The sequence below is a fragment of the Mustela nivalis genome (assembly GCF_964662115.1).
Source record: "Mustela nivalis genome assembly, chromosome: 1".
In the NCBI taxonomy this organism is placed as follows: Eukaryota; Metazoa; Chordata; class Mammalia; order Carnivora; family Mustelidae; genus Mustela; species Mustela nivalis.
This window is the reverse complement of record NC_139020.1, coordinates 44974182-44996702: the sequence shown is the minus strand read 5'-3', so window position 1 is coordinate 44996702 and position 22521 is coordinate 44974182. Positions and strand designations below refer to the sequence as shown.

At 38.3% G+C, this 22521-nt stretch overlaps 1 protein-coding gene across 3 annotated transcripts in view; it reads right to left on the bottom strand.

Annotated features, from left to right (window-relative positions):
* The window catches only part of CRYBG3 (crystallin beta-gamma domain containing 3), a 110006-nt gene that overhangs the window by 68409 nt on the left and 19076 nt on the right, over positions 1–22521 (bottom strand). For 2 of the 3 annotated variants that reach the window (XM_082695198.1, XM_082695200.1), the window contains exon 3: positions 7856–8283. In XM_082695198.1, coding sequence (XP_082551324.1) covers positions 7856–8283 — 428 coding nt within the window. Of the gene's footprint in view, positions 1–7507; positions 7554–7855; positions 8284–22521 lie in introns of those variants that run through there. The other variant, XM_082695199.1, reaches the window with a different exon arrangement.

Here is a 22521-nt window from a genome sequence, read left to right as displayed (position 1 = left end):
CATGTTAAGGTCTTCAAATATTTGATCAGTGTAGTGAGTATTAAAAACTGCTTGGGTAAGTTCAGGGACTTCTGGAAAAAGTTCTCTACTTCTTCTCAGAGCCAACACAAAGTTCCTCGGCTCTCAGCATCCCACTTGCTTTGAAGAATCTGTCTCTGGAGTGCTCATGCTATCTGATGCTGCCTACTAACCCTTTATACATACCATTCTCTCCCCTTCAATTCCAGTCTGAGAGAGAAACTCTAGCATCTTCTACGAGTTCACAAGTTATCTCCAGAGCATACCTATCCCAGGGGCCCTTTCCTAACAGGGCAGTTAGCTTCTGATCTGTGGGTGCAAAGAACCTTGAGCACAGCATTTGCCATATTAAATTATAAAGATCTAGGCACTTATTAATTTTCCCCCTGCTCACCTGGTGGCTATTTGAAGGAAGGCACAGTGTCTTAATCTTTATATTTTTAAATGCCCCCTACAAAATCAGGGAAACATGGGTAATAACTTTCTGTGAATTAACGAATGACTAAATAAAGCAATGACAGTAAATAACAGTAAATTCTTAGTTTGCAATTCATTCCAGACTGTCTTAATTATAACAGAAGACATAAAAGTGTTTTAAATTCTGAACTCTAGTTTCATTTTAGTGTCTTGACTCTAACGATGGATGGCAGAAAAATTTGATGTTCTAATTTTTTCAGATTAAACATATAATTAACAAAACATGATAGAATCCATGTGAATAAGTAATCCACTTACCAGTATCCCAGTATCTAAAATAATACATTTTCTCCCCAACTTTAAAGCAGCAATGTCAAGAACACTAGACTTGTCTACATGATAAAAGAGAAAGTAAACCTCCTTTGACACAATGTCAAATTTTCATCAACTGTGCCTCGTAAATATTTCTTGAATTTTAGCTGAAATAATGTATTTCAATCTATTTAATTGCTGGCCCCTCAAATACTGTTACACCATTGTAAAACTTTGTATGGTAATATGCACGTTTTTACTGTCCATCAGAAAGCATCTGAAGGAGAAGCACAGAGATAGGCTTTGCCTTACAAAAGTGGTTTTAGCTTCAGCATGTGTTAAGGTAGATCAAAGACTGTTATAAAACAAACTCAAAAGTAAATAAGGTAACTGTCTATGGAAATACGTAAAAAGAGAAAAACCTATGTAGGTAAATTAATGTTACTGGTGAAATCTGGTATCAAACTGTACTAATTATTCAGAAAATACAAAAGCCTTCAGAACAACATATGAAGATCCAGAAGCCTGAATAAATTACAAGAAATTTTACTGTTTGGTGAGTTTTTCTCTCAAAGCTTTAATATTTTATACTTACAACCAACTTCCAACAGGCTGCAGTATTTTTTTCCTCAAAGGACTGATAAAATAAAAATGTCTACACAAAGAAATATATATTAATGTCCAAGGAAACAGGAAATGAGATAGGAATCAGAATTTTATTCTAGGAATCTTAGTTCTCTTACTATCAACTCCCTCCTGAAAACACCTCAACACATTTTATCCTGCACCAATCCAATAATGCACCTTTTCATCTAAAAGGCCTTCCAATAAAATAAACCAAACAGAAAAACCCATTAAATTTCAACTCCCTCTAATAATGCCTTTTGGTAGTTTTGGAGTCCTTTCAGGGGTGAGGGAAATCATTTTTCCATTTTTTAGGACTTGCTGGGTAGTTTCAACTGAAGTGATTGATTTATACAAACTAGTTTAAATTTCTAACTAGATAATCTCCTGCAGTATCTGGGTGGAAATGTTATATGATTGTAACTAAAATATGCTCTGTTTATACTCAACAACTATATTATCATGATTAAAGTACTGAGCATCAAAGTTTCAAGCTTAGCTTCATATACTATAATTAGTTCTCTCAGGTACTGATGACCTGTACTCCCTCTTTTTAAAAGGTTAGTCATGCCAATGTAGTCTATTTTCTACACCATTCTTTCCCAGGATGCAGTTGAGTCTCCATAATTGAGTAGTATTAAGAATATAAAACTGTTCTTTTATTGCCATTTTCTCTGGTAAATAAACTGGAAATTTCAAAAACATGCAACTTTAAAAATAGACTGAAGATGGAAAATTTAAAAAGATTTTTCATAAGCTGAAAATAATATTTAGAGAATATAGAGAAAAGGGAGTATTAATTTCATGTATTATGTAAACTGTGTATGGGACCTACAGTTCATCCCATATAACCAAAGGTATGTGATCCTAACATAGTAAGAACAAAGTAAAACAGGCTCTCTACTCCTCCCCCCTTGACAGAGAGTAATGTCTTCTTGTGCAAGGCCAGCTGCATTCCCAAGACAGCAGGGTGAAGGTCAAGTCTCAGATGGATTGGAGTCTGATATCCAGGGCTGCTTTAACTCTGGCAAGGTGGATACCATTGCCACCAATGACTCTTTCATTGACCTCAACTCTATGATCTATATATTCTGGTATGATTCCACCCATGTCAAACTCAATGGCACACTTAAGGCTGAGAACAGGAAACTCGGCATCAATGGAAAGTCCATCGTCATCTCTCAGGAGAGAGATCCTCCCAACATCAAATGGAGTGATGCTTGTGCTGAGGTTGTTGTGGAGTCCACTGGTGCCTTCACCACCATGGAGAAGGCTGGAATTCTCTTGAAGGGTAGAGCCAAGAGGGTCATCATCTCTACCCCTTCTGCTCATGCCTCCATGTTTGTGATGAGTGCGAACCATGAGAAGTGTAACAACTCCCTCAAGATTGTCAGCGATGCCTCCTACACCACCAGCTGCTTGGCCTCTGTGGCCACAGTCATCCATGACAACTTTGGCATTGTGGAGGGACTCATGACCACAGTCCATTCCATCAGTGCCACCCAGAAGACTGTGATGGTTCTTCTGTGAAGCTGTAGTGTTATAGCTAATGGGCTGCCCAGATCATCATCCCTGTTTCTACTGGCATCCCCAAAGTTATAGGCAAGGTCATCCCTGAGCTGAATGGGAAGCATCCTGGCATGCTGTTCCATGTCCTCACTCTCAACATGTCAGTTGTAGATCTGACCTAACACCTGGAGAAAGCCTCCAGAAATGAGGACATCAAGAAGGTAGTGAAACAAGCAACAGAGGGCTGTCTCAGGAAACTTTAATAGTAGCCCCCACTCTTTCATCTTTGATGCTGGGACTGGCATTGACCTCAAATACCATTTTGTCTAGCTCATTTCCTGGTGTAACAATGAAGTTAGCTAGAGAAACCAAGTGGAGGACCTTAAGGTCCACATGGCCTCTTAAAGAGACCCCTGGACCACCAGCTCTAGTAAGAGCACAAGAGGAAGAGAGTAGTTGTTAACTGCTGGGGAGTCATTGCCTCTAACTCATCCCCAACACACAGAGACTATCCCAACCTTGACATTTGTATTTCCATCCCAGGCCCCCTAAAGAACAGGAGGGGCTTAGAAAGCCCTACCTTTTCATAGAACAGATAAAAACACTGTATCCAGACAAAAGAAAGGGGGGGGGAGAACAAATAACATACCTATACATTTCAAGTACTTATGTAAACATATGTACATACTGGAAGTCTGAAAAGGTTTTATACATTTTAGCCCAAGACATCCTAACATGTAAAGATTTATTAAGCCTCTAAATACCACACAGGGCTGTCTCTTTTTTGTATATATTTGATATACCAAATATTTCAAAGGTCAACCAAAGACATGTGTCATTCTTCAAAGAAAATTCTAAATAACAGCCTAAAAATATTGCCTTAGAGCAAAGTATCTAACTTATTTTTAGGAAAGTATGATTAAGCTACCTTTTCAGCATTAAGACATATTTCATTTCAAATACATAGTTAACAATAAAAAAAAAAAAAAAAAGCTTGTAACTTTTCCATGTAAAGAAAAGTTGCAAATCCAGCAATTTTTAAATTTTATTTATTTGGGAGATAGGGGCAGGGGGAGAGCAAGACTCTTAGGCAGGCTCTAATGCCTAACACAAGGTGGGTGATGCAGGGCTCGATCTCACAGCCCTAAGATCACGACCTGAGCCAAAATCAAGAACTGGATGCTTAACCGACTGAGCCACGCATGTGCCCACAGCAATATTTTTTAAATAGAAATAAAGCTTTGACAGAAAAAAAGTTCATTATGGAAATGAATCTGTTGAAAACAAAAAAACCATAGAACTTTTTAAAATTTCAACCCAACAATGAAGTATCTTCTTAATTATTCTGGAAGCATAAGTTAATGTATGGAAGACACTCTAAAAGTTGTTACCAAACAGGTTTAATAAAAGGCTTTATGGATATTAAAAATGAATTCTGCATAGTGAACTACACATAAAAACAACTAAAAATCTGTTTATTATTTTTAAGTAAGTGAAGATGAAATCATTTACAATGACTATTGAGTAGGATTTTTTTAAAAACACTCTTCAAATTATAGGTCATAACTTGTCAAAATTTTGAAAACTGTAATAGTGATTTCAAATGTATGTTTGATATTTTAGTAATAGACAGCATTATACAGCACAGAATATAAACTTGTCTAAATTAAGCTAATTATTAACCATTTTTAGTACATTCTAACTATAAAAGATCTATAGAGGAATAATAGTAGGGGCATTTTTATGTGATAAAGATGATGCAAAAACCTTAGTTAATTCACTCCTCCTTATATTAAAAAACTGAAATTTTTTGTGATGCAGAACTCTCCTACTAATTTCAGAAATATAGACTTCGAGAGAAAACACTCTCTAAAGGCCTGAGATACAAGAGGAGGCCATTTCAGATTTCTTTCGGAGTCAGCATGACTGTATGTTAACTTTGTTTAATCCAGAAGCCTGATTTAAGGCTCACCAAGCATACACTGTATGCTTTATAAATGAGTGGCTAACAGAAAACCATTTTGTCCTTAAGATATTGATCAATGCTTCTACTCCATATATTCCTTGACGTTAAAAACCTGTGATTCCTCCCTATATCCTAATCTATAATCTTTTGATGTCAAAAAGTATATAACCCTGTAAAAACTGTTCATTCCCCAGAGCATTTTCTTCCCTATGAAGTATGTGTTTTACAGCCAGCTGTTCTAACTTGGGCTTGAATAAAACTCTTATTTTCAGAGATTCTACAGATTTGTTAATTTAACATCAACAAATCTTAATTTTAAATAACATTTTATATTTGGAATATTCCCATGATTCTGATTAAAAAATTAAATATATCCTTGCTTTTAGTAAATTTGTATCACAGAACTAAAAGAACTTTAATACTTCTAGTACAGTCTTAAAATTATTAGTAAATATTTTCCCCAGATACAAATTTCTAAAACTGGTTATAAGTAGTTCTTAATCATATTGTCAAGATAAACTATTAAACAAAATGGTATTTAACTTTTATATAATTCCTAAACAAATTGACATTTGTCCATAGGAAGTTACTAACTGCTATTCTACAACCTGGTAATTTGTAGGACTTCTGAAGCTGGGCCAGAGGAAGCTTGTATCTTAGTCAAGACAAAAGCTTTGTGGAGCTGGTTCTGGTAATTGCCTTAAGCAATTGTTCCATTAATAAGGAAGGCGTTACCAACAAGAAATAAGAGGCACAGTATCATCTTCCATTTTCTTCTGTCTAGTACCAAAGAAATAAACCTGACCTACTAATTAAAACCAAAGGGGGATTTTAAAAAAAAAAAAAAAAAAAAAAGAGGAAAAAACCACAAACTTTCCAAACCACCTAATTCCCATACAACAACCTCAAAATCCCTACCACTTTAAGTTCTCTGGTACAAAAAGCTCTCTGGAGAGTTTGTTAGAAGACTGCTGGGCCCTACTGCCAAGGTAATTTGTATTTCTGACGATTCCCAGGTGATGCTGATGCTACTAATCCAAATCCCACATTTTAAATAGCACTACTTTAGACAATCCCTTATTACAGAGGTACCTCAATTTAACCATTTCTGCTGTTGGACATTTGTTTCAAACGGTATGTTCCCGTAAATAATGTTTCAGCAACAGTCATGTAGATCATTAGAAATAACCTACACACTTTTTGAGGTTCTTGACACACACTGCTCTGAACTGTGGCCTCTCCTCTGAGCACTTTATATGGAGCATCAGCTGCATCAACTCTGAGTAACACTGAAAATCATCATTTAGTATTACTGTTATTGATTCAATAGGAGAAAGGTTACTCCATTGTAGTTTGCATTTCCTTGACTGCTGGTGAGAATAAGCCTTTCTTCCACTTATGTATTAGCTCTTTATATTTGTTTTATTTGTTTATATCAGTTGCTGTTTTCTTCTATCATTGAGCTAGTGTCTAAAATGCTTATCAGTTAAAGCATTCTGACATTTTTTTGTGCCTAATTTTTTCACTTGCCCATATAATGTATCATTATTTTGTTTGACATGGGAGTTTGAAAATTAGAAGTGATCCAATCTACTAATCTCCTTCCTGACACTTTCCATTGCTAACATGCATAAAAAGCTGTTTCTCACCAACACAGAATTCTCATTTAGCTACTCTCAGTTGTGTATTTTTAAAAAAAACATTTGTTCCTCCATTTTGTTTTAATATACCAATGAGTTAAGTATCTAGCTTTTATGTTTTTCTCCAAACTGTTAACCAATTTCACAAAGTCCGGTTTTAATTAGCAATAATCGCACCTCGGATAAACCTCAGTGGCTACAATACTGTCACTGCACAAAGCTCAAAGTCCTATTTTATATAAACAGGAAAAAAAAATTTAAAAACTTAAAAACATTTTTCTCCAAACTGTTAACCAACTTCACAAAGTCTTCTTTTATATAAACAGGAAACAAAAATTAAAAATTTTAAAAAGAACATAAAAGTGCCACCACATCCTTCACATATATACAAGGGTCTACTTCTAGACAATCTATTCTGTTCCATTTAAATGTTTAGTAAATATTACATTAGTATGACACTGTTTCAAATTCAGCACACCTATGTCTCTTAAGGCAAGCCCTACCCCCATCAATCTTCATGGGCAAACTGAAATCTATCTGCATTTCAGTTTCTCGCAAGTATAAGTTGGATCTGTGTCTACTTCTGGAGCTTGCTATGAGGAATTACCTCAAGATATATACATGAAGACGCTCTGAAACTATAAAGAACTACACAGATATATTTACTGATGGCCTCTTCAAATACAATTCACAGCTAGAACTTAAAAATAAAATATTAGCTAAGAATGAATACTTCTGTGTTACATAAAATGGTTAATGGACTAAACATTGTTATACATATTTCCTGTGTAGAAAATAATCCTTAAAGCTCATTTGAGTAAAAGAAAAACAAGTTGGTGCCTGTTTGTTAGTCAAAGAAAGAAAAAAGGGATGGTAAAATAATCTTTATATGTTTGTAAGATTTCAGTTTCTCAGCTGTGGAAATGAATCACAAGGCCAATTTTACAAGTAGAGTCAATTTAACATTTCTAACCCCTCTAATTTCATTCCACAAAGATATTAACAGAATGTGAATACAAACCTTAGAATCATTTTTGTTCCCGAAATGCAGATCCTGAACTCACTGCCTGTCCTAATACAGGAAGAATTCAGACAACAGAAAACACTCTCATTCAAGGAAGTCTTAAATTAGAAATAAAATTTGCACTATAACAAAGTTAGCACCTAAAAGGTATCAGTACTGCCCCTTAAAATAGGTCCTAAGGCCCTAGATGATATCTACAATACACAGAATCATTAATTTTTTTTTTCTACCTAGTAGCAGGGACATTACAGAATACTTTTTCCATTCCCCTTAATTAATAAGAGTAGAACTGAGACTTAAAAGTTAGGTCCAAAAGCTCACTTTTTTGGCTAACTGTAAACTTACTTTAGTAAATCACTGGCTTCCTGTTCACTGTCTTGTGTTGTATCCGAAGAAAAGGCATCTGAGGTTTCATCTGAGTTCTCTGCTTCTTCTGCTGGAAGCGCCTTTGTTCCCAGGGAGCCACTGAAAATCTCCCTCTCCCTTTTGACCTCTTCCTCAGGATGGTCACTGGGATTTTGTAGATCTTTTTCAGTTCTGTCATGGTCACCTTTGAAAGAAGACTGCTTGGCATCACTAAGAGATGCTTTTCCTGAGATATTGAATAAGTTACCAAGAAACTGAAAAAAGCTTTCTTTTGGCTGTCTATCGTTTTCTCCTATTTTGGTATCTGAGGTGGAACGGGAAAGGTCATTTGGCTTTTTGGAATCTTCCTGCGTTGGAAGAGTGATTAACTTCTCAGCATGATTCCTTTTGTCCTCACTTTGGGGAATCTTTGAAAACAAAACAGAGAAAAATAAACGTCATCATTTTAAAAAATCCCACAGATCTACTAATAAAGTATCATATGACACACTTTGTGCCAGATGCCAGGGATACATCTGTGAGTAAGACTGGTGGCTTCTGATTCGTCAGGCTGTTTACAGTCTAGGGAAGGGCACGGTCAGCACAACTTAAACAAGGCTATATAGTAAATGTCATGAGGGGAGAAATACACTCCATGTGGGAAGCCAGAACAGGAGTAACTGGTCCAGGTTTGGTGTCAGTGACAGCAGAGGACGCAACACAGAGGAGTATTCCTAGAAGTGCCCTCGGAAGGACACCTACTACTGACTATGTGATGCTTGTTCATCCCCTTCCTTCCCTAGCTCTCTTCTTCCCTCCGCCCCGACTCTATTTAGTCATGTGACAGCTTCTAAGAAGTTAAAGATGAATGGAGGTTAGGGTACAAAATGAGAAGAGTGAGAGATGCGTAGGGAGAGATAAATAAAGGGACAGATCATGGCAAATTTTAGGTATATTTAAATTTAGCCTTCATTACTCAGAACTAATGGACAGTACTTTCAAGTACTCTGTAGAATAGGTAAACCTAAATAGACCTCATTTCAGCACTGTCCTAACCCACAAAGAACTGCTGCATTGTGTAAAACTGTTTCTCAGAAAGATGAGAAAAGACAGCAACATGGTGTATCAATTCAGAGGAAAAGCCCATTATCCTTAATAGTAAACTACCAAATCCTCAGATGTGCATTAACACAAACCTGCACAGTACTGGGAATTCCTGCAGATGTTCAACACCTCCCGGGTGTGTTCTACTGCTCATAATGAAATTACTAGCAAAACAGACTCACACTCATGCATACTCTCTGTGAAACAAGACGGAGCTGCTCTTATCAAGGAGCTTGCTGGCATTCCTTGTCACACTCTTCCCTGAAGCTTCATTAACCTTAGGCCCATGTACCAACTCAGCCTGCCTTCCAAATATGCCTGCCCACCTACTTGTAGAAGGAATGCCTGCCTGACAGTATCTGTCAGATGTCATGCTCACTAGTGCTTATGAAAGAAAAGCTCCAGTGTGAGTCAGAAAAAAGATCAGTACAGCAAGGTAAAGTCACCTTAGGCCACTGTGAGTTCACATGACAGTTTTATAAGAGGCTGATCTTCAAGCAGGCAAGAGCATCATGATCTCAATATTATTTGTTTACCTCTTTCCATATTTTAATTCAAATTCAAAATAGTTTTAATTCAGTGTTCCATTAACCACTAACAAAACTTAGCATATGAAAGCTTGAGAAAAGGTTTATAACCTATTACCCCAGGAAATTAATTTCAAGCACTATTATTTTTTTTAAGATTTTATTTATTTATTTGACAGACAGAGATCACAAGTCAGCAGAGAGGCAGGCAGGGAGAGAGGAGGAGGCAGGCAGGGAGAGAGAAGGAAGCAGGCTCCCCGCTGAGCAGAGAGCCCAATGCAGGGCTCCAGGACTCTGGGATCATGACCTGAATGTAAGGCAGAGGCTTTAACCCACTGAACCACCCAGGTGCCCCACAAGCAGTATTATAAGTCTGTTCCCCACCTTCAGAGTCAGAGCGTATATTTGAGGAAACACACAGCATTTTTCTATGTGTTAAGAACTTAATAAAACTTGTGAGTCTCTACATTTAGAATATGACCAACCTTCTAGAGTCATTCTAAGTCTCACCTTTTATTGGTTTCAACTGCAACTCACTCCCACTTGTCTCCATCTCATCCCTCCAACCTTGTGCTCATTATTGGAGAATGCGTTATAAATTAGCTGTGTCCTCTCCTGACATAATGGCCCTCTCAGTTTAGCAAAAGAAATGTTAGTTGACATTCCTGAAAATATCTTGATACACATAAATATTTTTTGTCCTTTAACTATGCCATTTAATTTGTTGTAATTAGCAGCCGCAACATTTCTTCCTGAGTCAAAATGAATTAAGACTGTAACATGAACAGAACAATGATTTTTTTTTCTATAGCTAGTATGAACAACTGCTCTTCCTGAGTAGCTTTCTGAAGGAAGTAAACTATAGGCTATTTGTTAGAATATCATAAATATTCTTAAAATTTTTAAGAAATTCATAAGAGTCAAAAATTGGGGCAGAGGTTTACAAGAGGAGGAACATTAAAAGAACATGGAAATTACATTTTTAAAAAGATTTTATTTATTATTTGACAGAGAGAGACACAGTGAGAGAAGGAACACAAGCAGGGAGAGTGAGAGAGGGAGCAGCAGTGAGCAGAGCAGTGAGCCCTGGTGCAGTGAGCTGAGCAGTGAGCCCTATGCAGGGCTCAATCCCAGGACCCTGGGATTATGACTTGAGCCAAAAGCAGACACTTAATGACTGAGTCACCCAGGCGCCCCAGGAAATTACATTTTTTTGACATCAATAAAATCTCAAGATGATTTATCAAAATATTATTTCACTGCCTCAACTATTTTTTATAATTCCTTTCAAAACACAATAAACTGCTTTCTCAACAAAAGAGATACATTTTGCTAAACAATTAAAAACCTTTACATTTAACATTTTTATTTCTTATAAGATTTTATTTATGTATGTATGTATTTGAGAGAGAGTGTGAGCAGGAGAGAAACAGAGGGAGATGGACAAACAGACTCCACTGAGCACATGGAGCATGGGGCTTGATCTCATGACCCTAAGGATCATGACCTGAGCTGAAATCAAGAGTCAGAGGCTTAACTGACTGAGGCACCCAGGTGCCCCCAGATTTAACTTTTATATATATAATTTGGGGCGCCTGGGTGCCTCAGTTGGTTAAGCAACTGCCTTCGGCTCAGGTCATGATCCTGGAGTCCCAGAATCAGGATCCCAGCATGGAGTCCTGCATCTGGCTCCCTGCTCAGCAGGGATTCTGCTTCTCTCTCTGACCCTCCACAGTTCATGCTCTTTCATTCTCTCTCTCAAATAAATAAAATCTTAAAAAAAAAAAAAAGAATTATACATATAATCTTTTTAAAAATCACTTTTTCCTACTTCCCTTTATTTTCAGCTTCTTTGCTATTCCAGAATCTTTGTATCATCAGTTTACTGAAGAGTACTTTTTGTCCTTGGAGGGCTTCATTTCTTAACTTTTCCCTAATACTCTTCTGAGAAACTTCTATCAGTGAAATACTCCCAACAAGAAAAAGGTATCTAAAATAGGAACAAAAACTAGCAGAAAAGAGCACTGCTATTTGAAGTAAACACAATAAATTTTTAATTTATAGAATTAAAATTTTAAGTCTGATCTAAAACAGCTGCTCTTTCCCCTCAGCCTAAACAACAATAAAATTCAGCCTGCCACGAGCGAGGGCCAATGCTGCCTGCCAACAAGACTGCCTGCCAATGTTCCAACAAAGAGAATGAAAGCAGTCAGGATTCAAGCAAACAAAACATCAATTCCAGTTGCTCTCAAAGATGTTGGTATTCCACATATAACAACAAAGGCTACTGAGAAGGCATATGTAAACTGGGAGATTTGAAATTTTTTCCCTTCACCCTCAATATGCTATAATGCACTGCCCTTAGGTCAACTTCATCCAACTATCTCCTCTATTTGCTATGTGCCTAATACAGGAAGCCCAGGGAAGCATCAGAGACACTGATTAGGAAGACGCAGTTTCAGCTTCAAGGAGCTTACAGTCTAGCAAGAAGCTCATTGCTGTATCACTGTGTGGGGCTTAGAAGAGAATCCACAGCATAGAAGACATAACATTTGAGCTTGCTCCTGAAGGATGAGAAGAGCATCCTGAACACTCAGTATAACATATCCAAAGATACAGAACTGTGAACTGTGTTTATCAAGGCAAGGGTGTGGTTGAAGATGAATGGGGTACAGGGAATAGAGAATGAGGTAGAGAAGATGACTAACAGAAGCAGACGCTGAGGGATAAAGTCCTAGATAACTAAGTTTTCTGAACTGGATAACAATTTGAGTAAAGTAAAAAATGGACATGGGAAATAGGAGAGGTAAGATCAGGGCCTTTGTGGGGATGGGAGGAGGTAAGGCAACAAATTACTTAGATGTCACTGAATGTTTGGTTCCCTGCTGTTGTACGACAGGAGAGGTCTGGAAAGCAGTCAGAAGCACTGTTTAAGAATGCAATTTGGCCATACACAGTGTACGCAGGATAAAAAGGGGACCAACAAAAAAGCTCTAGGGAAAAAAAAGAGAGAGAGAGATTAAAAGGAGGTGCAAATTAGAGAAGGAATCAGAGAGAGATGGAGAAGGCAAAAACCAGACGAGGTCCTATCTCCAGAATACTGGTCTCCAAAGGCAAAGGACAAAGAATATTTCCAAAAGCAAATGGGGAGCAAATGCCAAATGCCAAATGCCATTGTGAGGTCTAGAAAGATGACTATCCTATCCCACTGTTCTTCAAAAACATCAGGCACACTCATGCCTCAAGACTTGTACATTCACTCTTCTCTGCTTAGAATTTTCTTCTCCCATGTAGCAATATGACTCCCTCCCCCTCACCTCCCTCAGATCTTTATTTACAAGTCATCTCTTCACTGAAAGCTTCCCCAGTCACTCCAAAATTGCCAATTCCTCCACTCTGAAAGTGCCAATATCTTCCTTTTCTCCTTTGTACTTGCTAGTGTCAAATACACACACACATAACACACATTTTTTAAAATCTGTTTCTTCCCCTAGAAAGTAAAAGCCACAAGTGCAGGAATTTTTGTCTATTTTATTCAGTGCAGTATCTCTAGCACCTCGAAATGTGTCTGACAATAAGAGGTGCTCCAACAGTTGTTAGATTAGTAAATAAGAAATAAGGACTACACAGAAGCACTAGGAATGCAGGAGAAATAATCTTAACAGCTCAGGAATTTGTGAGTACAGCCCTAAACTCAAAGTGTTAAACTGTGAGTAGGTAGGTGAGGGGATAGGAATAGTCAGTAAATAGACAAAAGGCAAAACTTAGAGAAATTAGGAAAAAAAAAGAATATGACAGTTTAAGGTCTAAGACAGAATGGCTTTTTGTTCTTGTTTGGCAGATCAGCTCTACACCTATTAGAGAATAACTGTTGTACAAGAGAGAATGAAAAGCATAAATTGAGATAAAGAGGCCAGTAAAGCCTCTAATACTTTTTCTAATAAGAAAGGGAGGGGCACCTGGGTGGCTCAGTAGGTTAAAGCCTCTGCCTTCAGCTCAGGTCGTGGTCTCAGGGTCCTGGGATGGAGCTTCGCATCAAGCTCTCTGCTCAGCGGGGAGCCTGCTTCCTCCTCTCTCTTTCTGTCTGCCTGTCTGCCTACTTGTGATCTCTATTGGGTAAATAAGTAAAATCTTTTTTAAAAAAAGAAAGGGAAAATATTAGCCTTGAAGAGGCTAATGGACACATTCTCTTCCAGGTAAAGAGGTAAGGAAGAGACAGGCCTGAGGAATTCTGTAAAAGAAGAAGACGAAGAACAAGGTCCAACAAGTGGCTCTGACCTCAGTAAGTGAGAGGAGAATGGCAAGCCAAAGGAGGGACAGGCGAGTGGAACTGGGAAACAGAGAAGACTTGGGACTAATGTCTCTGGGGAATGCAGTAATAGGCTGAAATGGGTATAGAAAGTAGTAGGTAGGGTCCATGCAAGCTTGAAAGCATTCACTCATTCATTCAGTAAATAACATACAGCACCATACCATTCCAGGTGTTTAGATGCAACAGTAAAAACAAACAAACAAACAAAAACCCACAACACCAATAGCCCAGCTTTCATGGAGCCCGCATTCTAGTGATGTAAGAATTTATTTGCAAGTCCAGCTGGTATTAGTTTGTCACCTCTTCAAATAGCCTAGAGCAGGTGGCAGGTGCTGTGCCAACATGGTAAGTGGCACAGGGAATAAGATCAAAAAGGTCACAGGATGGTCACCAAAGATCCTGTTGAATGGAAAATAATGAAGAGCCAGGTGACTCTTCTTTTACTGTGTCAAGCACTGGGCCTGTCATCCTTTCTACCTCAGACTCTGCCTTTATTGGGCGTAGCAAGGATAATCCTTAAGAATACCCTGACTTCTAGTTCCTTAACATCCTCTGGTAACTTCTACTTCCGCTCTTCTTGCCTCTTTCATAAACTTTGACCCTAGTTAGTCCCCCATAAGTGCATCCCTCGCAAACTCAATCTCAGGCATTCCCTGTGTGCACACCCTCTCCCCGTTTCAGCTGTTTTACCCCGCTGTCCCAAGTAAACCCACCATACCACTCCTCCTGCCCCAATACAGATTCTGCCTTCCCTTACACTGTCCCTTTCAGTTCCCACAAAGTTTCCTAGCTTCTCTATCCAGCCATCAAATATAACCAGTAACCTCAAAGTGTCAGTTGTACTGCTTGATCATCCCCACTCAGAAAAATTCTAATTTTATCTTTTTCTAACTAAGTGAGTGAGTCTTGCTTTAAAAAACCACAAGGATATGCATACTATGCAGATCTGGGCTACGAACCAAACCGTTCACAATTTACAGCCCCAGCTGGAAATCTCTCTGTAACGTTTCCTCATTTTCTACAGCAGCTCTTTCACCTCCACACCCCCCATTCCACTATCCCACCACCTTGCTCAGCAGAGGTCCCTACTCTCCATTTCATGCAGACAATCCCTCATAGCCCTGACTCCCAACAGCATCGGCATGCCTCCTTCACTTACTGCCATTCTTCACCAGGAAGGATGGACTCCTCCCAAGGTGAATTTCCCCACCAGGACACCAGTGCACAATCCTTGAGGTCTCCTTGAGAACCACAGTTCCTCATCTGTCCCTTCCAGAAGCCCATCATTCAAAAGCAAATGCACAAGGATAGCCCTCTCCTCTACCAACCTCCTCAAAAAATGGTTCCTAATCTTCACCACCTTTGTTCCCTTTCCTCCCAATCACTCTCTAATCACTTACAATCTGGCTTCCTCCCTAGTTGTGCTGATCACTGTCTCTAAGAAACACTCTCCCACTTGCTAATTCAATACACTTCTTACACGGTGCACCTGCAGAATGTGAGACTGAATCTCATTCTGATAACCAGTCTTCTATTCACTACCATGACATTACTCTGAGATTTTCCTCCTTCTCTCAAACACTTTCTCCATCTCCTTCAACTTCACATCATTCTAGCCATTCCTTACCAAACACATTTCTTCAATTTCTAGCCTGGGCCTGCTTTAGCTTCATGACCTTCGTACAAGGTTTTATTTCCCACAGATTAATCAGATGATTCCCAGGTTTTTATCTGCAGCTCACACAGGAGGTTCAACTATCAATCAGGCATCCATAGCCACTTGGATACTTCACTGGAATCCCAAGCTCAGTACATCCAAAACTGAATGTACCCATGTTTTGTCTCCATTCTTTCATTTTCTGCAAATCTTAACATTTCCGCTTGTTAAAAAGTCAGACAAAACATCATCTGTTTCCTTGCTTGCACTGTCCCCAGTCCATTCTCCAGACAAAAACTAGAGCAATCTTTTAGAATTCAAGTCTGACCAACCTTAAAGGACTTGAATCACAATCACAGCTCTGCTGTCAGGATAAAATCCCAACTCTCAAGCATGGCATTCAAGATGTTGGTGGGTCTAGTCCCGTGTGTCTTTCCCCAGTTTCATCTCTTGCCACTCACAATGCTTGCAAATACCTAATGTCATCATACCCAGCCTCACTCATTCTTTCCCCTTCTCTCTTCTCCTCTCTCTCTCTTTCTACAGAACATCTTTGCAATAACACTATTCCCACTGCTGAGACCACTTACTCTTTGGCCTCTTTGTCTGGGAAATTCCTACTACAACATAAGTTTTTTCAGAATAGAAATTGCCTATGTACATGTTCCTCTAGTGAACATTCCTAAAACTGTTTTCCTTGTTATCACAAGGTAAAGACAAACAACTGTATACATTTTCATCCTGAATATGACTATCACCTAAATTATTAATACATATTAAAATCTGGCACTCAAACTAAAACCAGCTGTTTACTTGAGAATTCAGTTAGTTTTCTCCTTAGACATCTGGCTGCAACATATTACTTGGCAAATTTGTCAATATTTGAAATTCTACCATCAACAGTTAAAATTTCCTCAATTTTGAGGAAAATAACTATTATCAGATTATTACCAATATCCTGAGGGAAGCTATAGTTTAATTTTTTTTTTTTTTTTTGACAGGAAGTTGGATTTATTGGTGGGCATGAATGACGGGAAGGGGTAGTGCTAAGGTTCTCATGAGTGCAGAGCCCTCCATTTGTCCAAGGGACCATGGTTAGGGATGTATTTGACCCCACAGCCATCTGGGATAAGCCGCTTTTCAGCCACCATGTCTTCAAATTCATCCGCATTGAACTTAGTAAAGCCCCACTTCTTGGAGATGTGGATCTTCTGGTGGCCAGGGAACTTGAACTTGGCCCTGCGTAGGGCCTCAATCACATGCTCCTTGTTCTGCAGCTTGGTACGGATGGACATGATGACTTGGCCAATGTGGACCCTGGCTACTGTGCCCTGGGGCTTTCCAAAGGCACCCCGCATACCTGTCTGCAGCCTAAATTGGAGATAGCCATGAGGTCAGACCCCAGCATACACCAAAAGGGCTGTCTCCAAGGTCCCTTAGGGCAACCCATACAATCAACAGGCTGCATACACTACCGAGGAGGCTACTGTTTGCAGCCATGCACACTGGGCCCCCACAGACAAAGAGCACAGTCGGCTTAATTGGCTGCAGAGTATAGTTTAATTTTAAATCAAAATTACTGCTTACCTTCACCCTAATGGATTTAATTTGTGGTGGGATGCCAGATTAATTCCATATAAACTACCGATACATATTTTCATGAATGAAATTTCTCAATAAATGGATTTCGGGACTAATGGTAAGGTGCAAAGATGAGGGATTTATACCCCCACTGTTAAAGTAATTTTGCTTGAAAGATAACATTACATTTTTATCACAGTATTATTTTTCCACTAAAAAATTAGAACGGGCCAGCAGGTTGGCCATCAACTATATTGCTCTAAGCTGGTTATTATTTAACATAACAAATTACCTGCAAATTTAATGTCATGATGCTGTGCGGTGATCAGCTCTGACATGTCACAAATAATTTGTTACTAAAGTTACTTAGAAGTTGAAATTTCACTTTTTAAAAATGCTCTAGAATGGAATTAAGATTTTAGCTGAAGTGTTACTTTTAGTTTTTCATTTCCATGTAATTTCTGATAAAAGGATGTAGTTATATATGGTATACCAAATAAGGACCCTTAACCATAAGTGACCCAGGACAGTCATCTGTTGTATGTGCCAGAACAAACAACACAGGAGTAAAAACTGTTGATGTGAAAGAGAAAAGTCCGTGGGGTGCCTGGGTGGCTCAGTCTTTAAGCATCTGCCTTCAGCTCAGGTCATGATCCCAAGGTCCTGGGATCGAGCCCCGCGTCAGGCTCCCTGCTCAACGGGAAGCCTGCTTCTCCCTCTCCCTCTGCTTGTGTTCCCTCTCTCACTGTGTCTCTTTCTGTCGAATAAATAAAATCTTAAAAAAAAAAAAAAGAGAAAAGTCTGAACTATAGAATAGCAAAGGATATGGACAGGAAGAAAGGGCTGTTGATGGTCCCTGGCACAATGGGGATGGAGACAAAATGATAGAATCAAACATCAAGACTGGGTAACTGGTAGCACTTTTTAGCTGGACAGGAACACAAAAAGAAAAAAATTAGGATAAAATAGTCTGAGTTCAACTTTGAGTATGACAAATCTTATACCCAGCAACACTGGCAGGAAAGGTGTAAAGAATTGGTTCTATTACCCTGATGCTCAGCAAAACATGTTGGGCTGGAAGGACAGATGTGAGCTTTGTCACAGGCTATGATGCAGGTAGAAATCAAATCAACCAGAGCAGGTGTGGAAAGACAGGAAAAAAAAGGAACAAAATGACACAAGGTAGGAGAAAAGCCACTCCCTTCTGTTACCATATAAAGAGATCTCCAGTGAAAACACTGGGAAGAATAATAAATGTTTTTGTTTCTAGGAGAGCTTTTCAGAACCCCCTCTAATGTTCTTGACTCAATATCTGGCACCTATGGAGGTCAATGTACTCACAAAATTTGCAGTATATACATGACTTCCTTAGTCTGTTTCCATTTTGACAAGGTATTCCATGATACCATAAAGTAGGACCACTACAGTTCTATGACAGAACGAACCGCTGAAAGTCAAACCAGGTCCTTCAAAACACCTGCAACACCCAGGAACTCAAAGATATCGAGGCCCCGGACTGACAGGCTCCAGCCCTGCCAGTCCCTTTGGGCATATGCACCACAGAGTGGCATGGTGGGATCTCTACTTTGGGCTCCCTGACACCACTCAGTCTTTATAGAAGTTTGAGTCAAGGGGTGAAAATTTTAAACTTCTAGCTAAATTTCAATATGTGTATCTCCATGTATGCCCTCTTTTCAAATGTGATAGAGAATCAATGTTTTTAATAGCTTTTTAAAACTATTCACACAGAAAAAAACAGCACCATTCTCAAACAAAGAGTTATTTCTAAGTTTTAGCCAGACTTTATATGGCAAGAAGGTACCTCTTTCCCTGAGTACCCATTTTGTGCTCAGCATTGTGTAGTGCTCTATAGGTTATCTCAGTTATTCCAAAACACTTCCATAAAACAGGATTGAACACCCCCCCACACACCCAATACAGATCAGCAAACCAAAGTTTAAATAGGTTGAGTAAATTTTCCAAGATTACAAAACTACCACATGGAAAGCTGGGATTAGAGCCCAGATTTGCCTGATTCCAAAGGCTGTTCTTTCTATCACTGCATATGTTAATTTTAAAACATTTCCAAGGGCGCTCATAGTTGGCAGAAGCAGAGAAATAGTGGCTCACTATGAGACAACTCATTCCCCTCATCAACATTCCCATCAATTAAAGTTAATCTATTTATAAATGGGTTCCAAATGCAAATAAGTCAAAATTTTTTAAAAGGAGTTCCAGTATTTGAAAATCTTTATAAGTTGATGTCATACTGCTGCTATTATCTATATCAATGAGAAAAAAGGATAGCCAAGCATTTATTAAGGCCACAATTTATTTTAAAAATTAGTTCAATAATCAATTTTCCCTTAACCTAACCAAGAAAAAATTTAATGCATTGAAATTTGACTATCATTTCACTTTTGGCCAAGAGAATGTTGAAAAACATCAGTAAGGAAAGAAGACTTACACAAATCAAAATATGATCAGATGTATAAATTTAATATATCCATCTTCTAAACAGCACTGTTCATTCAATATAGGATTAATATAAAAAACAATGAGTGACTATTTTTCTTCAGTAAGATATTCTTGAGCTATAATGTTTCCATCTTTACCTATCAGTAAACAGAGGTAACAGTTAAAAAAAAAAAAGTGTAACTTTTCGTTGTAAATTATTTGCTTCTAAGATTAAAAATAAGTGTTACAGGGCACCTGGGTGGTTCAGTGGGTTAGGCCTCTGCCTTTGGCTCGGGTCATGATCTCAGGGTTCTGGGATCAAGTCCTGTATCGGGCTCTCTGCTCTGTGGGGAGCCTGCTTCCTCCTCTCTCTCTCTCTCTCTGCCTGCCTCTCTGCCTACTTGTGATCTCTGTCTGTCAAATAAATAAATAAATAAATTTTTTTTAAAAAGTGTTACAAATCTTAAGTAAAAATAATACACACTAGATTGATACTCTTCGATTATTCATAGAACATCATATGCATCTATCAACCACTGCCTTTTAAAAACCCACTCCAGAACTTTCATCAGATTTGTAGGATTAGTTATAAACAACAATTCTAAAATGGAACAAAAGTTAAATTTTATATAAAGCAGATGTCAAGCTGCTGAGAACCAGCTCTAATAATCATCAATTTATTTAGGTCTGGGTTAGAGAATCTACAACCTATGATCCAGGTTTGATTCATTTTATTTAGCTCATGGCTCACTTCTGAAAATAGACTTACTGCCATAGCTCTCTTAATTTTATAATAAGATTTCTTTTTGGTAAATTTAGTTTATGAATATCTTATAAATTAAGTTCACAAATGGAAAACATTATACAGAACTGCATCTGAATTCTCTTGTCTCCTCTCATTAACTGTGGGTTTTGTTAAGTGAAAATCTCTGAGATTTACTTTCTTCAATTACAAAAAGAGATAAAAAATTCTGATTACCACATGTACTGATTGTTTCTTTTGTACAAAACATTCTAAAATGACAGTAAAAGAACTGTTTCAGTTATAAATACAAAGAGAGGGAGAGAGTAGATACGAGCAGATAAGAGATTTCAAAAAGGGTTTAGAAGGCACAGACAGATGAAGGCAGAGTAACTGACCACAGGAAGCTTCTACCCAAGTGTCTGCAAGGGGTAACTCTGATCATGAGGGAAACAATCTACTCCACAGACAGCCTGAAAAAGTTCAGGTTTTGAAGACACTAGGTACCACTTAGGACAGTGTGAAACATGGGATTAAAAGTAAAGAGTTTGAAAATCTCTAGATGGAAGGGTACCTGGGTGGTTTAGGTGGTGAAGTGTCTGCCTTCGGCTCTGGCCATGATCCCAGGAAATGCTGGGCTCCCTGATCAGCAGGGAGTTTGCTTCTCCCTCTGCCCCTCCCCTGGCTCATGTACCCTCTCATTCTCTCCCCATGCTTTGAAATAAATTTTAAAAAGAAAAAAAAAATTCCAGATGGAAGGGTTCTTCTCCCATCCCAAGCAGTTAAATGATCCTTCCTACCTCCCACCACCTCCACCTCCCAACCAAATATATGTAGAAAGAACATCTCTGAAGATACTGAGAATTTGGGGCAGACTGAATTCGAGGTATTAAAAGCCATCCATACAGAAAAGTCTGGAACCCCCAAAATCAAGCTTAGAGTACAAGGAGGATGTCAAGAAGAGATCTGAGAGCCAAAAAATGAAGCAATATGATTGAAAGATATAACTTTGGAAGACTGACATTGAGGAAGAATGAGGACTTTGAGAAACATCTATATGAAAAGTAACTTAACCAGAAAGTCCGAAGGAAACAGAAGAAAATGGCCAGGGGCAGGAATTGCAATGAAGTACAATATTAATGGAAACAAAGATAATAAAGCATATTTCTGGAAAGAAGACAAGACCTGGAAAATCAGTGTCTCAACATTTTAAATAAGAACTAAGAGAGGACTATTGACTGTGGTTAGTAAGAGATCATTGGTTTTATGGAATGACTTTTACTTATTTAACTATTTATTGAGTACTTACGACACATGTACCAGGCACAGTACTAAGTTTCCCATGTCTGAGGGAACGAGAGAAGAGCCAGGAATCAAATTAGAAAGGATTAAGAATTAAACGATGATTGAAAAAGACTTTCATAAGAAATTTTTGGGTAAAAACTGGGAGTGACATAAAACAATAGATTGACAGGAAACCTAACCCACCAAAGGGAAAAAAAAAAAAAAAGCTGATCTGCTTATTTTTTAGAGGGGGAGAGAGAGGGAAGTGGGAGGAATCAGGGGAAGGGAGAGAGGGGAAAATCTTAAGCAGACTCCACTCCCAGACCAGAGTCCAACACAGGACTCAGTCTCACAACTGTGAGATCATGACCTGAGCCAAAATCAAGAGTCAGACACTTAACTAACTGAGCCACCCAGATGCCCCCCCAAAACAACTGTGTATCAGAAAAGAAATAGAAGCCAGTGAAGATGGAGGGATGGATAATCAAGACAAGGTCTAAGAGAAGGCAGGAAGTAAGAGATCAAAACCAGGAGGATGAAAGCTGGATCAAAACCAAAAGCATGGGGCTTATCCTAGGAAGGCAACAAGGGATGAAAATTCCTCTGAAGTAGGTAGATGGCAGCAGGGAATTAGAACATGCATTCCTACTCTTTTAAATAACAATAGACATGAATGCAACAGGACCAAGTGTCTAAGACTACAAGACAAAATTGTAGAACCCACAGAAAAACAAAGGTAGAATATGGACTAAATATCTAGAAGTTTTGCCATCTTGATACAAGAACCTAATTCAACAAAAATAAATATTTATTTTATGATAAATGATAATCATAAATGATAAATGCTAGCATTAGAAATGGCTACAATGTTAAAAATGCCAGCATTAGAAATGGCTACAATGTTAAAAAACAGCAAACCTTGTATAGCATGTAAGTGAAAACTAAGAATACAAGGTTGTCCAAGGAGAATATAAAGCTTCTATAGTCTTTAACTGTTTGAAA